This window comes from Schistocerca nitens, chromosome 5, assembly GCF_023898315.1.
Source record: "Schistocerca nitens isolate TAMUIC-IGC-003100 chromosome 5, iqSchNite1.1, whole genome shotgun sequence".
NCBI classification, from domain to species: domain Eukaryota; kingdom Metazoa; phylum Arthropoda; class Insecta; order Orthoptera; family Acrididae; genus Schistocerca; species Schistocerca nitens.
This window is the reverse complement of record NC_064618.1, coordinates 495,762,023-495,779,390: the sequence shown is the minus strand read 5'-3', so window position 1 is coordinate 495,779,390 and position 17,368 is coordinate 495,762,023. Positions and strand designations below refer to the sequence as shown.

Sequence of the window (17,368 nt, the reverse complement as noted above, 5' to 3'; positions counted from 1 at the left end):
GCAACATAATTTCGCACTCGCCTCGATTACATTAATCTTCTTGTTAAATGTTAATGACACATACCGTTTGTTCGACATCATGTTATTGTATCTCTTAAAGTGCCACTAGTCAACTAAAACTGGCAGAAAATAAAGACCTTGCCGGGTAAAACCATTGTTTAACGGAACAATACCCACCTATTTCACTGCGCACGTTGCAGCAGTGTTGGTAAACACGCAACAATGCTTCTGTACGAGTCGGCATGCGTCAATAATGAGGAACACTAGAAAGCCAACAGAGCGCTGACGAACAAACCATTCTCTCTGATGTAGTGTATTGACACTGCGCGTAACTTAATCGTTGTTGCACAGAGTAGCGCGGTTTTAGATCCACACAGCAGCACCGTGCTGCGATGGACCTCTTTTCTGGGTTTTGTGCTGCTTAACAGAGGTGTTAAAAGTAATGTCTTTGGAGAGTTGTGAATAATTAATGAACTGTAATAGAGTAGTAGTGTATAGGCTCTTTTCCACATTATACGAGGGTCACTCCAAAAGAAATGCACCCTATTTTTTTTTAAATCCATCTCTTATTCTACATGTTTGAAAGTTTTACGGTATGTAGATACATTCTTTAGGAACAATATTTTCATTTCTCTACATAATTTCCATCCCTCTCAACTGCCTTATGCCATCTTGGAACCAGCACCTGTATACCCGCATGGTAAAACTCTGGACCAATCTGTTGGAGCCCACTTTCGTCACGTAACCTGCTTGCCCACCGACTAACTGTACTGCGATCGACAGTATCATCTCCATACATCTTTTTCAACATCTTGTGGATGTTTCCCACTGTCTCATTTTCACAGCAAAGGAATTCTATGACAGCACGTTGCTTCTGATGAACATCAAGTATAGCAGCCATCTTTAAGACATGCTGTGATGGCGTCACTCACAGGAACAGGTTGAACTAAGTTTGAAAACAAGCGGGAAGGATGTATCTACACGCTGTAAAGCTTTCACATATGCAGAATGAAAACTGCATTTTTACAAAAATAGTGTGCATTTCTTTTGGAGTGACCCTCGTACAATGACTTGTTAAGTATGTTCTAAGATTTAGTTTCTGTTTCTGCATCAGGTATGTTCCGCTTCATACAAAAAATCAGTATATAAAATTGCACTGAATGCGTCTGGACTGAAATACTTGTATGGTTTGGGCAGATTTCCAAATTATACATGTGCCAATTTGAGCAAGTTTTTTTTTTTTTTTTTTTTACAAAGTTCACAGGCAAGAACCAATGACCAATTTTTCTTGACAGTTTACAGTAGCACTATAAACAAGCTAACTAATCTGCCTCATAAATGAGTGTCTGAAGTTTGTAGCTAGCCACAATACTGTACTCCACAATTTTAAAAGAAAGGGAGGGATGAGAGAGAGAGAGAGAGAGAGAGAGATATTAATTTACTCACTGTGGACTTAATTTTCATGGCTCTTGTAGCATATTTTAAAGTATTCTGAGTATCTTCATACGATTTGCTTGATGGTGATATATTCGCTATCATTACAGTGTAACAATTGCCTCCAAGTGAATCTTTTAGCAGGCGTGTTAGCTTTGAATCACGGTACGGAATATGCTTCAAGCCATCAGCCAGATTTGTAATGCAGTTGCCTGGGAAAAGACAAAATAAATATTTTACATTTGCTAGTATGCTTAATACAAGAGCAACTTTTTTTTATCAAAGAACGAACACTTAACTACAAAGGACTGTTTTCTACTGCTCTGAAGTTATATTTAATTTAGAAGGCATAATAAATGCGATGCAAAATGTTAGGCTCTCTATTATTATTATTATTATTATTATTATTATTTTTTTAACATAGTAACTCTTGCAATTCAGATTATGGTGACAGCGGGATTTCTAATTTTATACAAGGTGTGATCAAAAAAGCAATGGGAATTTTTTTTATTTCGCAAGCTTTCTAAATTCGATTTTTTTTTTTTTTTTTAATCTTGTTGGTACATATGTTCCTGATGTACGTTTCAGTTTTCAGCTGTTTTGAATACTCAATTTATTGTTGACAGTTGAAAACGTTACATGTGTTTTTGAGTGCTCAGCTAATTTTTACTTTTGAAAGATGGATCGAAGAACCTGCATAAAGTGCAGCATCACATTGAAAATGTTGACTGCAGATTTTGGCGAGTCTTATGAATAAGACAAGTGTTTACAACTTGTACAAACATTTCAAAGGGGGTCAAGAAGACACTCAAGACAACGACTGCCCTGGACGCCCTAGCACATCAATTACTGATGACAGTGCGGAGGAAGTAAAGAAAATGTTTCTGGAAATCACCATCAGAGAGTTTGCTGCTGCTGTCACTTCCAGCCTCTTATCATCCCATTGACGCATGACTCTGCACCGCAATTGTGAGATGAGGATGGCGCAAGGGGGATGGCACATGGAACTAATCGAGGAACACAAGACACCTTCTTGGTTGCTACATCTGCCTCTTTGTTTCCTGCAGTACCCATGTGCCCTGGCACAAATACCATGCAGGTTGCATACGAGCATCACTAGTAGTGCCACTGTCAGGATGCAAACCACATTTGCTTTAAATACACGCTGTAACGATCATGAGTGTTAGTTACCTTTGAGACTGGATGTGGTGTGTCGACGTTAGTCAAAAATTTCTTTAAGGGCTGTTAACACCTCACTGCATTTGAAGGAGGTCATGTAATAGAGCTACGAGAAGCTCAATGTTCCTTCTACTATACTGCAGAAAGACCTGGCAGGAATGTAGCCACTGTGCATGACTGCTGGCAGCAGAGGTCATGTGAATGTACGGTTTCAATAAGACTTTACTCTAGACGGCCACATGGCACTACTGAGAAGGAAGTCCACTGTGTTTGGCGTATGACTGGCACATCATAACATATCTGCAGCAGTGATCTGAGCAGCAGTTGACACCACAGTTACAAAATGAATTGTTACAAATCTGATACTTCCAGGACAGCTCAGAGCCAGACCCTCCTATAGCGTACATTCCACTGACCCCAAACCACCACCATCTGCGACTTCAGTGGTGTCAAAGCAAGAGCTCATTGGGGGGCAGGGTTGAGGTCTGTTGTGTCAACCAGTTATGGCCATGTGTTGATTAGAAGGAAGCCAGTTTGAGCCTGCAACCAACCTGTCTGTGTGCTAGACCCAGTGCACCTACACCTACAGTTACGGTCTACAGTGTGACTTCCCATGCCAGAAGGACCACTCTCGTGGTTATCCCATGCACCCCGACTACAAATTTATATGTCAATCTGTTGATTGCACTGCTATTCACGAACAGCATTCCAGGGGGTGTTTTCCAACAGGATAACACTCACTCTCATACCACTGTTGTAACCTGCCCAATCACCAGATCTGTCTCCAATCGAGCACATATGGGACATCATCTGAGGACAACTCCAGCATCATCCACAAACAGCATTAACTTGCTCTCTACTAACCAATCAAGTGCAACAGGCATGGAACTCCATCCCACAAGCTAACACAGCACTGATGCAATACAATGCAATGCATGCACATTTGCGTGCTTGCATTCAACATTCTGGCAGTTACACCGGTTATTAAGTATCATCATTTCATATTTCAATGGCTTATCTCACACTTACACTGACCTGTGGTCATGCATTGTTAATGCCTTAAATATGTTACCTCGGCAAATGTATTCCCGCAATTTCATTACTCTACATTTATTATTTTCTGCATCTCAGGTACCAGGTACAACAACGCTGAATTAAAACGCACTGTCATGAGTAGCACCAGGTCTATTTATCAGGAGACACATTGTGTACTCAGCTGGTTTTACTTGTTTGATACAGGTAATTCCCTAAACATTGAGTTTTAATTCATCAGAATAGATAGACTATATGCAAATGCCCCCCATGAAGCATGGACCTTGCCGATGGTGGGGAGGCTTGTGTGCCTCAACGATACAGATAGCCATACTGTAGATGCAACCACAACGGAGGGGTATCTGTTGAGAGACCAGACAAATGTGTGGTTCCTGAAGAGGGGCAGCAGCCTTTTCAGTAGTTGCAGGGGCAACAGACTGGATGATTGACTGATCTGGCCTTGTAACACTAACCAAAATGGCCTTGCTATTCTGGTACTGCGAACGGCTGAAAGCAAGGGGAAACTACAGCCGTAATTTTTCCCGAGGGCATGCAGCTTTACTGTATGGTTAAATGATGATGGCGTCCTCTTGGGTAAAATATTCCGGAGGTAAAATAGTCCCCCCATTCGGATCTCCGGGCGGGGACTACTCAAGAGGACGTCATTATCAGAAGAAAGAAAACTGGCGTTCTACGGATCGGAGCGTGGAATGTCAGATCCCTTAATCGGGCAGGTAGGTTAGAAAATTTAAAAAGGGAAATGGATAGGTTAAAGTTAGATATAGTGGGAATTAGTGAAGTTCGGTGGCAGGAGGAACAAGACTTTTGGTCAGGTGAATACACGATTATAAATACAAAATCAAATAGGGGTAATGCAGGAGTAGGTTTAATAATGAATAAAAAAATAGGAGTGTGAGTAAGCTACTACAAACAGCATAGTGAACGCAATATTGTGGCCACGATAGATATGAAGCCCACGCCTACTACAGTAGTACAAGTTTATATGCCAACTAGCTCTGCAGATGAAGAAATTGACAAAATGTATGATGAGATAAAAGAAATTATTCAGATAATGAAGGGAGACGAAAATTTAATAGTCATGGGTGACTGGAATATAAAAAAAGGAAGAGCACGAAATGTAGTAGGGAATATGGATTGGGGGAGAGAAATGAAAGAGGAAGCCGTCTGGTAGAATTTTGCACAGAGCATAACTTAATCATAGCTAGCACTTTGTTCAAGAATCATAAAAGAAGGTTGTATACATGGAAGAATCCTGGAGATACTAAATGGTATCAGATAGATTATATAATGGTAAGACAGAGATTTAGGAACCAGGTTTTAAATTTTAAGACATTTACAGGGGCGGATGTGGACTCTGACCACAATCTATTGGTTGTGAACTGTGGATTACAACTGAAGAAACTGCAAAAAGGTGAGAATTTAAGGAGATGGGATTTGCATAAACGGAAAGAACCAGAGGTTGTACAGAGTTTCAGGGAGAGCATAAGGGAACAATTGACAGGAATGGGGGAAAGAAATACAGTAGAAGAAGAATGGGTAGCTTTGAGGGATGAAATAGTGAAGGCAGCAGAGGATCAAGTAGGTAAAAAGACCAGGGCTAGTAGAAACCCTTGGGTAACAGAAGAAATATTGAATTTAAATGATGAAAGGATAAAATACAAAAATGCATTAAATGAAGCAGGCAAAATGGAATACAAATATCTCAAAAATGATATCGACAGGAAGTGCAAAATGGCTAAGCAGGAATGGCTAGAGGACAAATGTAAGGATGTAGAGGCTTATCTCACTAGGGGTAAGATAGATACTGCCTACAGGAAAATTAAAGAGACCTTTGGAAAAAGGAGAACCACTTGCATGAATATCAAGAGCTTTGATGGAAACCCAGTTCTAAGCAAAGATGGGAAAGCAGAAAGGTGGAAGGAGTATATAGAGGGCCTATACAAGGGCGATGTACTTGAGGACAATTTTATGGAAGTGGAAGATATGATACTGCGTGAAGAGTTTGACAGAGCACTGAAAGACCTGAGTTGAAACAAGGTCCCGGGAGTAGACAACATTATTCCATTAGAACTACTGACGGCCTCGGGAGAGCCAGTCCTGACAAAACTCTACCATCTGGTGAGCAAGATGTACGAGACATGCGAAATACCCTCAGACTTCAAGAAGAATATAATAATTCCAATCCCAAAGAAAGCAGGTGTTGACAGATGTGAAAATTACTAAATTATCAGTTCAATAAGTCACAGCTGCAAAATACTAACGCGAATTCTTTACAGACGAATGGAAAAACTTATAGAAGCCGACCTTGGGGAAGATCAGTTTGGATTCCGTAGAAATGTTGGAACATGAGAGGCAATACTGGCCCTACGACTTATCTTAGAAGAAAGATTAAGGAAAGGCAAACCTACGTTTCTAGCATTTGTAGACTTGGAGAAAGCTTTTGACAATATTGATTGGAATACTCTCTTTCAAATTCTGAAAGTGGCAGGGGTAAAATACAGAGACCGAAAGGCTATTTACAATTTGTACAGAAACCAGATGGCAGTTATAAGAGTCGAGGAGTATGAAAGGGAAGCAGTGGTTGGGAAGGGAGTAAGACAGGGTTGTAGCCTGTCCCCGATGTTATTCAATCTGTATATTGAGCAAGCAGTAAAGGAAACAAAAGAAAAGTTCGGAGTAGGAATTAAAATCCATGGAGAAGAAATAAAAACTTTGAGGTACGCCAATGACATTGTAATTCTGTCAGAGACAGCAAAGGACTTGGAAGGGCAGTTGAACAGAATGGACAGTGTCTTGAAAGGAGGGTATAAGATGAACATCAACAAAAGCAAAACGAGGATAATGGAATGTAGTCGAATTAAGTCGGGTGATGCTGAGGGAATTAGATTAGGAAATGAGACACTTAAAGTAGTAAAGGAGTTTTGCTATTTGGGGAGCAAAATAACTGATGATGGTCGAAGTAGAGAGGATATAAAATGTAGACTGGCAATGGGAAGGGAAGCGTTTCTGAAGAACAGAAATTTGTTAACATCGAGAATAGATTTAAATGTCAGGAAGTCGTTTCTGAAAGTATTTGTATGGAGTGTAGCCATGTGTGGAAGTGAAACATGGATGATAAATAGTTTGGACAAGAAGAGAATAGAAGCTTTCAAAATGTGGTGCTACAGAAGAATGCTGAAGATTAGATGGGTAGATCAATAACTAATGAGGAGGTACTGAATAGGATTGGGGAGACGAGGAATTTGTGGCACAACTTGACTAGAAGAAGGGATCGGTTGGTAGGACATGTTCTGAGACATCGAGCGATCACCAATTTAGTATTGGAGGGCAGCGTGGAGGGTAAAAATCGTAGAGGGCGACCAAGAGATGAATACACTAAGCAGATTCAGAAGGATGTATGCTGCAGTAGGTACTGGGAGATGATGAAGCTTGCACAGGATAGGGTAGCATGGAGAGCTGCATCAAACCAGTCTCAGGACTGAAGACCACAACAACAACATATGCAAATGCCTTCATTTGAGACTTCACAGACAAGGACATTTCCTTCAAGTTTTTAAATGTTCTTGGGGGTAATTTCTTGTGTGTTAACTGTTTCACTTGCCTTTTATATGAGGCGAATATGAACCACAGCTTTGAGGAGATTAGAAGTAAAAATGTAATTTTAACATTCAATAACTATCTGTCACAAATATTAATAAACTACTGTCCTCAGATTTTTAACATTTTAGCAGTAAAATTGCAAATTTTGTGATTCCTCTTAAAAATCGCCAGTTTCCCATTCTCACTAAGAACTGGTGTTTTTGTGTTAGCATTGTCGCGAAATTTTTCGGAATCTACTCATTGATTGTAATAGTTCTGTAGGTACTTAATAAATGGCACACTTTAAGATAATGAGAAGTTATTAATCAGCATAGCTGCAAGATACACAACTGATGTGGCATGTACTATTCTAGTCCCACTTCTTACTTCTATGTAATCGCAGCTAATCCAATAGCTGAACACACACACTGTGGTGTAGAGATGTGCTGTCTACTGGAGAGTGTGGTCTTCCCAATGTTGGTTGTTTGCAAAGCTGCTAACAGATAGGTATGGAGTGACCTACGAGGTGAATTGTTACACTTGTGAAAGACGTGTGAAAATCTAGGCAGCCATACTTCAAATTTTTCTGGTGATACAATAGGGAACATTCAATGCCATAGAGTGAACATCACTCAAAATGTGATCCATGAAAATCAACTGGTTTTTGATAAATTCCTCGAGTGGTGACACTAGTCTTACATTAACACAGCTGACAAAAGGTGCAAGTAAGACACCTATTTGCACTCACTTACTGAAAGAATTTCAAAAGCATTGGAAAGTGCCCCAAGAAACATCAGACATGATACTTTCTACATCCTTTATCCCAAGGATGAACAGTTCAACTTAACTTCAGGAGGGAATTCACATTCTATAGCAATCCTCTCCACCCTCAATTACTGTTTTCTTGTGTGCTAGGTCTCTAACATTTATTTGTACTGAAAATATCTAATAGAATCTCCTCTGATCTTCAACGATTCTCTGCAAGTCACATTTAATTGCCTGGCAGAGGGTTCATCAAACCACCTTCACAATTCTCTATTATTCCAGTCTCATGTAGCACGCAAAAAGAACGAACACCTATATCTTTCCATAAAAGCTCTCATTTCCCTTATTTTATTGTGGTGATCATTTCTCCCTATTTAGGTTGGTGTTCACAAAATATTTTTGCATTCAGAGGAGAAAGCTGGCGATTGGAATTTCACGAGAAGATTCGTATCACTTCAGTTTCCTGATCTCCCATATTGAATGACAGTGTCTATCAATTTTTAAGTCACAGCACTAACAGGTCAAAGATGCCGCTAGGAATATATTGAAGGGTTAAAAAGTCATATTTCAACATTTATGAACACTTTGCATGGCACAATTCAGTGCTTCTCAGTAATAAAATGTTATCATACTACCTTAAAAAAGCTTATGCATATTAATGTGTGTGTGTGTGTGTGTGTGTGTGTGTGTGTGTGTGTGTGTGTGCTTCTCAGTAATAAAATGTTATCATACTACCTTAAAAAAGCTTATGCATATTAATGTGTGTGTGTGTGTGTGTGTGTGTGTGTGTGTGTGTGTGTGTGTGTGTGTGCGTGTGTGTGCGCGCGCGCGTGTGTGTGAGGCCCAATACAGGGTGAATCAAAATTTGCACACTTAGGCTTCGCAGCGCAACACCTCGCATGCCAGCTATAAAATAATGTCTTTCCCAAAATTTCGTCTGGCAAGTATATCCAGTAGAAAAAGGGTGTTAAAGAGTGACAATCTGGCACCACTGTAACCACATGTATGGTGACTACCTCTGTCAGCACATATCTGTTGTACTGTGCGGTTGGTGCAGCGTATAAAGTTTTGGGTTAGCATGCAGGAGGTCGAGGGTTTGATCCCGGGTTCAGGCATACATTTTTTATTTGGTAAATGTAGTCCAGGTGGTACGGTATCTGGCATCTTAATTGTCAACAGCGATTGCAGTGGGTCCTCTATGAAACATTTGCACTTACACACTACAATCATAGAAATGGACGACTAGTCAGCTTTGGAAGAAACCCTTTCCACGTCGTGGGCGTGAATTTATTCACGCCACTTCATCTACTGGATGCGAAACCTGTTTTCTTTGTACTTTCCTCCAATAGTCCCAAAAATTAGTACCAACTATTATTCTTGCCTAGTTCAGGTCCATTACATTTCGTTAGGGCCTTACATTACTAGTAGGACTAGCAACGTGCTTTGCGAATAATGTCCAAACACTTATGTTTGTATGTGTTATCACTATGGTCCCACTAATTACACCTTTCAACAACACAGTCTGGTAACTGCATGCTGCTTAGTATGTATCTCAATGCATTGTTATAATAATAATAATTATTATTATTATTATTATATTATACTGATATAATTGTGGAACATCACGTCTATTACCGTTAGGGAAACCGTAATTTGAAACCAAACATTTCACAACTAGTGGTGTCGGGATGAATCTGTCAGAAGGGTAATGTGCATTAGGTGGAACAGTGCCCAGGAGTGACGTGTTTATACTGTATGCACTGTCCAGCAGACAGGGACTAGTTGCAAGCAAAGTAACGCACCCGTGACAAGACTCCAATGTACATGCATACACGTGTTGAATTTTCTCATTGTAAATCTCTAAATCAGTATGGCACACATACGACAAAGAAAAACGATGTCTATGTGGATGTGCTTCTGGTACTTGGTGCATCTAATAACCGGGCTGGTGTTGCCACTCATGAATACGCTGCTAGATATCATCGTCGACTGGGGTGCGCCTTCAGGAGTCAGGTTGTCTCCTTCCACCACCGTGTGACAGAGGTCATCCAAGGACACTCTGTACCCCAGCTACTGAGGAAGCTATTCTGAAGGTCATACACCAAGAACCTCAGCGAAGTACACGTAGCATAGCAAGGCAGCTGCATGTCTTGCAAAGCATGGTTATTAACATGCTGCATGAGCATGGGCTGCACCCCTATCATTACACTTTCACGCAACACCTGCATCCTGCACATCGCCATCAAAGAATGCAATTCTCTGAATAGTTCCAACAATAACAACAGGAAGCCAACGATGACTTTGTGAACACCGTAATTTGGTCAGATGAACCAGCATTCATTCATGAGGGTGTCTTCAATATGCACAATGCCTACCATTGGTGTGAGGTTAACCCACACATCACCCACGACTGTGAATATCGAGTTTGCTTTGGTATCAACATCTGGGTCGGAATATTGGGTGATAGATGGTTGAGCCCTACATGTTGCCTGACTGGTTGACTGCACGAAGGTATCATGCATTCCTCTCTAACTACCTGGTGATGCACTGGAAGATTTTCCACTACATCTTTGGCACAGGATATGGTTCCAACGTGCTGGTGCACCTCCACACTCTGGAATTAATGTGTGACAGTATTTGGACAGAACATTTGCAGGGAAATGGCCCGGACACGGAGGTCCAGTTTATGGCCACCGCCTTCACCTGACCTAAATCCCTTCAATTTCTTCCTGTGTGGACACCTGAAGGAGCACACGTACTCTAGTCCGTCAATTTTATCCCGCCTATATATACTCAATAATACGTAACCCACTTCCAAACCATAACCAAAAAATCTTTTTCCGCTTTCAACATTACCGCTGCTACAAAATCCACCGTTTCCAGTTCACAAACAGTTCCTTTCAGCTATTAAACAGCCATTTCGGCTAGTTCTAATAACTTTCGCTTTTTTTCCATTTCCGTTTTTCCCACATCACTGATCTTTTTTAGCCGCTTCCCACAGGTTTTAACGTCATTATTTCTTAGTCAGACAATTGTTAGCCTCATTTTCACAATCTGCCACCACAAAACCACTCCTTTTAATACATTTACACACAGTTTTTTTGAAATTTTCCCGAATTGCTCCACCCTTTAACGTGTTTTGGCGGCAACACAACCACATAACCTTTGTGCACATCGTTGTCTACCAACCCAAGTTCACCACAGGATCAACATAGCCCAGCTATAACCAACACTTTTTCGCCTTTTTTCACACCAGATCTCCAGTTACTTTCTAGTTCACCTTTATCTCTCGCCATATATTTTTATTTTCATTTTCATTTCAGCCTCATGTTACACTTTCCACCTTCTAATACCATGTCACCCTCACAACATCCCCACAACGACCCCATTAAGTTTTATTTACATTCCCTCCGCAGACATGCATTCGCCCTAGCCAGATTACACTCCCATATTTTATTTTCTCAGGCTTGTCTGACATTTGGCATTACCCCCAAAGGCCTCACACTTAAAGTTCCCATCTCTGGCTGTAACCCTTCTTTCCATCAGTCCCTATACCAATTCCAAACTGAACAATCCATTGCCCTCACCCACCTAATCCCTCACCTACACATCAACTCAGCCAATGAACACACCCGTCAACTCCTATCCTTAAAAGTCCTCAGTCTTTCCTCTCCCACATCCACACTGGCTGTTCAGAGCATCCTCCTACAGGCCAACCGCAAATTAGAACAGCATGCCACCCTCCACCTCAAAAAACTATCCAATCTCCTGGTTTCCCACATCTGAAAAGGCAACTCACTCACCCTTCACAATCTTTCCAACAAACCTCAACCTCCTCTCATTGCACACAAACCCAGTCTCTCCCATCTACTCAATCTCCCACTTCCAGCTCCACTCCCTCCAAAACCTCAAAATTCCAATCAACACAATCTGGAACCACAACACCCTAATTCAGTAGTTAACCTTTCCTCCAAACCTCTCTCCCAATCCGAAACCTCTGTCCTATCCAAAGGCCTCACCTTCAGCCCCCCTACCAGACTCAACCAAACAGTCCTTGTCAAAGATTTACTGTCCTACACTCTTACTCTCTGCTGAAAATATCACTTTGCCACGAAGAAAAATGATCCTAATCCTACTCCTAATGATTCAAATCCCCAAGACACTATCCAAATTGAACCCTGCCTGGAACAGTTCCGTCCTCCGTCACAGCGGGACCCACCACCTCTTCCTCAAAATTACCCTCTCCAAACCTTCCAGGAATTTCTGACGTCCAGCCTTGCCTCTCAATCCTTCTTAAAAAACCTTAATCCTACTCCCAACATCACCACTGCTGAAGCCCAGGCTATCTGTGATCTGAAAGCTGACCAATCCATCGTCATTCTTCCGGCGGACAAGGGTTCCACAACCGTGGTACTTGATCGTCGGGAGTATGTGGCTGAGGGACTGCGTCACCTTTCAAACAACACCGCATACCAAGTTTGCCAATGTAATCCCATTCCTGATGTCCAGGCGGAGCTTCAAGGAATCCTCAGGATGTTAGGCCTCCTACAAAACCTTTCACCTGACTCCATCAACCTCCTGACCCCACCAACACCCCGCGCCTTCTACCTTCTTCCTAAAATTCACAAACCCAATCATCCCGGCCGTCCCATTGTAGCTGGCTACCAAGCCCCCACATAATGTATCTCTGCCTACGTAGATCAACACCTTCAACCCATTACATGCAGTCTCCCATCCTTCATCAAAGACACCAACCATTTTCTCGAACGCCAGGAATCCCTACCCAGTCTGTCACACCCGGAAACCATCCTTGTAACCATTGATGCCACTTCCTTATACACAAATATTCCGCACGTCCAGGGCCTCGCTGCGATGGAGCACTTCCTTTTACGCCGATCACCTGCCACCCTACCAAAAACCTCTTTCCTCGTTACCCTAGCCAACTTCATCTTGACCCACTTCTTCACTTTTGAAGGCCAGACATACCAACAATTAAAGGGAACAGCCATGGGTACCAGGATGGCCCCCCTCGTACGCCAACCTATTCATGGGTCGCTTAGAGGAAGCCTTCTTGGTTACCCGGGCCTGCCAACCCAAAGTTTGGTACAGATTTATTGATGACATCTTCATGATCTGGACTCACAGTGAAGAAGAACTCCAGAATTTCCTCTCCAACCTCAATTCCTTTGGTTCCATCAGATTCACCTGGTCCTACTCCAAATCCCATGCCACTTTCCTTGATGTTGACCTCCACCTGTCCAATGGCCAGCTTCACACGTCCGTCCACATCAAACCCACCAACAAGCAACAGTACCTCCATTATGACAGCTGCCACCCATTCCACATCAAACGGTCCCTTCCCTACAGCCTAGGTCTTCGTGGCAAACGAATCTGCTCCAGTCCGGAATCCCTGAACCATTACACCAACAACCTGAAAACAGCTTTCGCATCCCGCAACTAAACTCCCGACCTGGTACAGAAGCAAATAACCAGAGCCACTTCCTCATCTCCTCAAACCCAGAACCTCCCACAGAAGAACCCCAAAGTGCCCCACTTGTGACAGGATACTTTCCGGGACTGGATCAGACTCTGAATGTGGCTCTCCAGCAGGGATACGACTTCCTCAAATCCTGCCCTGAAATGAGATCCATCCTTCATGAAATCCTCCCCACTCCACCAAGAGTGTCTTTCCACCGTCCACCTAACCTTCGTAACCTCTTAGTTCATCCCTATGAAATCACCAAACCACCTTCCCTACCCTCTGGATCCTACCCTTGTAACCGCCCGCGGTGTAAAACCTGTCCCATGCACCCTCCCACCACCACCTACTCCAGTCCTGTAACCCGGAAGGTGTACACAATCAAAGGCAGAGCCACGTTTGAAAGCACCCACGTGATTTACCAACTGACCTGCCTACACTGTGATGCATTCTATGTGGGAATGACCAGCAACAAACTGTCCATTCGCATGAATGGACACAGGCAGACAGTGTTTGTTGGTAATGAGGATCACCCTGTGGCTAAACATGCCTTGGTGCACGGCCAGCACATCTTGGCAGTGTTACACCGTCCGAGTTATCTGGATACTTCCCACCAGTCAGAACTCCGGAGATGGGAACTTGCCCTTCAGTATAACCTCTCTTCTCGTTATCCGCCAGGCCTCAATCTCCGCTAATTTTAATTTGCCGCACGCTCATACCTCACCTGTCTTTCAACAACATCTTTGCCTCTGTACTTCCGCCTCGAATGACATCTCTGCCCAAACTCTTTGCCTTGTGTATACCTGTCCTTCCCCCCCAAGGTAAGTCTTTCCACTCCCGGGATTGGAATGACTCCTTACCCTCTCCCTTAAAACCCACATCCTTTTGTCTTTCCCTCTCCTTCCCTCTTTCCTGATGAAGCAACCGTTTGTTGCGAAAGCTTGAATTTTGTGTGTATATTTGTGTTTGTTTGTGTGTCTATCGACCTGCCAGCGCTTTTGTTTGGTAAGTCTCATCATCTTTCTTTTTAGATATATTTTTCCACGTGGAATGTTTCCCTCTGTTATATATACCTGGATACATATTTATCTCTGAATTGTAGTAACATTACTGTTACATTTCTGTTTGAACTAATAGTGTGTATAATTTTTGAAATCAGGAGTTTCCTAAATTCTTACCAGTTACTGAGAGACCTGTTACTGTGTGTTTAATAGCCTGAAATGGATTCTATTGATGGTGGTACTAGAATTCCTTCAATTATAGTAGATCGATATTTTAATTAATTTCATGTTGTAATTTTTAGAGGTGTTGTAGTTTTTAATAAGTGACGGTTTTATTTGTCAAGTTCTCTTGTTTAAAGGTATCAAATAAAATGTTCGGTGCAACTGTCGATGGTGATTGCCTGATGTGTTACTTTAGTCCATCCTATAGCCTATTGTGCAGAGTATGTGTCGTTGCGTGAAAGGTGGAATTACATGTTGTCTCAACACTTCAGTCCTCTGCTGCTAACTTAAAAGTATTTTGTCACATTTGCCTACATTAACTAAAAGTAATTTTAAAAAATTTAGGTCCTTTGCTACATAACCTACAAATCTCCTCCTTCGTTGTCCTGGTGCTCTTCAAACATCCGGGTATTACTCTACATTGATATTTATAGCTGTCTTCTTGCTCTCATTGCAAGAAACAACTTAAACAGGTAGGGTTAGAGAACTGCATAGGGCAGCCAACAACGGGTATCAGTTTTCTTAAAATGACATTTGATATCACCCAGCATAATCAAATTAAATTTGTTTATATTGGTGAGCTAGTGCCAGCTGCAAGTTTTTCCCCATCCTGTTGTCTATTTCATTACAATACAGAATTCAATTTCTACAAATTCAAAATATGTTCACTAATCAGGTCAAATTTTTGCATAGCATTATATTTCACAGCCCAACACTGATGAAGTGCATCAGCGACTTTACAGAACAAAGGAGTGTGAAGAAAGAGCAAATGACATGTGATATTCTATATGTTTTCAGCATCCACACAGATTTCCACACCAACCCTCTTCAGTCTGCAGATAAGTAATCACACTTAAATAAGTGGATACCATAGGCAAAAAGAAGCCAATGCCACAAACAAGCAGTGCTGGAGAGAAACTGTAAATACAACACACATAAACTCGATAAAATAAAAAAATAGGTGTCGTATCTCAATGAGCAACTTGAAACTTTCAGCACAGGACATGTAGAGGAACTACAGCCCAAGTTTAAAAGAACAGTTGACCATGCACTGGATAGACATGTACCCAGTAGGACAGTTCATAACGGGAGGGACCCTACATTGTATACAGTCACTGAAAAGAAACTTCTAAAGAAACAGATATTACTGCACAAAAGGTGTAAAACAAAGCATGCTATACATAGTGAGATATTGCATGAACGATGTTGGCTGTCAAGAGAGCAATGTGTGATGCCTTCAATGACTAGCATAGCAGAATAATGTCAAATAATATTTCACAATACCCAAAGAAATTCTGATCTGGTACCAAGTTAGTGCCAGCTCCTAGCGAACAAGATGGGAAGTGAAATAAAGGGCAGCAAAGAAAAAGCTGAAATGCTTAATTGTTTTCAAATGCTCATTTACAAAGAAAGCCCCAGAAGAATTGACACAATGTAATCCTCATACCACTGAAAAGATGAATGAAGTAAGTATTGGTGTAAGTGGTGCTGAGAAACAGCTGAAGTCACTGCAAATGAACAAACTTCAGGGCCTGATGGAATCCCTATCAGATTCTACACCAAATTTGTGGCAGAGTTAGTCCCTCTTCTAACTATAATCTATTATAGATCCCTTAAACAAAACACCATGCCCAGTTCTTGGAAAAAAAAGCACACGTTGCACCCGTTTACAAGAAGGGTAGTAGAAGTGATGCACAAAACTACAGTCCAAAATCCTTGTAGAATCTTAGAACATATTCTGAGCTCAAACATAATGAAGTATCTTATCAGTGACCTTCTCAATGCCCAACAGCAAGCATTTTGAAAACATCGATCATGTGAAAACCAACTCTCACTTCTCACATGACATACTGAAAGCTTTGGATGAAGGCAATCTGACAGATGATGTATTTCTTGATTTGCGAAAAGCATTTGACTCAGTACCACACCTATGCTTATCGTCGGAAGTACGATCATATGGGGTATCAAGTGAAATTTGTGACTGGACTGAGGACTTTTTGGAAGGGAGAATGCAGTGTGTTACCCTGGATGGAGAGTCATCGTCACATGTAGAAGTAACTTCAGGTGTGCCCCAGGGAAGTGTGTTGGGATCCTTGCTGTTCATGTTCTATATCCATTACCTTACAGACAATATTGATAGTAACTTCAGACTTTTTGCAGGTGATGCAGTTAGGTATAATGAAGTACTACCTGAAAGAAGCTGCATAAATATACAGTCAGATGTTGGTGAGCTTTAAAAGTGGTGCAAGAATTGGCAGCTTACTTTAAATATTCAGAAATGTAAAATTGTACACTTCACAAAACAAAAAAGCATAGTATCCTATGACTATAATCAATGAGTCACTGTTGGAATTTGCCAACTGATACAAATACTTGGGTTTAACCCTGTAGGGACATGAAATAGAATGATCACATAGGCTTAGTTGTGGGTAAAGCAGGTGGTAGACTGTTTATTGGTGGAATACTGGGGAAGTGCAATCAGTCTACAAAGGAGATTGTTTACAAATCACTCGTGCAACTGGTTTTAGAATATTGCTCAGATGTGTGGGACTCATACCAAACTGGTCTACCAGGGGATAGTGAATGTATACAGAGGTCAGCACAAATGTCACAGGTTAGTTTGATTCGTGGGAGAGCATCATCACAGAGATATTCA

At 41.5% G+C, this 17,368-nt stretch overlaps 1 protein-coding gene across 1 annotated transcript in view; it reads right to left on the bottom strand.

The window, feature by feature from the left end:
- Positions 1 to 17,368, bottom strand: part of LOC126259998 (kinesin-like protein KIF18A) — a 167,367-nt gene that overhangs the window by 118,213 nt on the left and 31,786 nt on the right. The window contains exon 7 of the mRNA XM_049957150.1: positions 1,447 to 1,646. Within this exon, the coding sequence (XP_049813107.1) occupies positions 1,447 to 1,646 (200 nt within the window). The remainder of the gene's footprint in view (positions 1 to 1,446; positions 1,647 to 17,368) is intronic.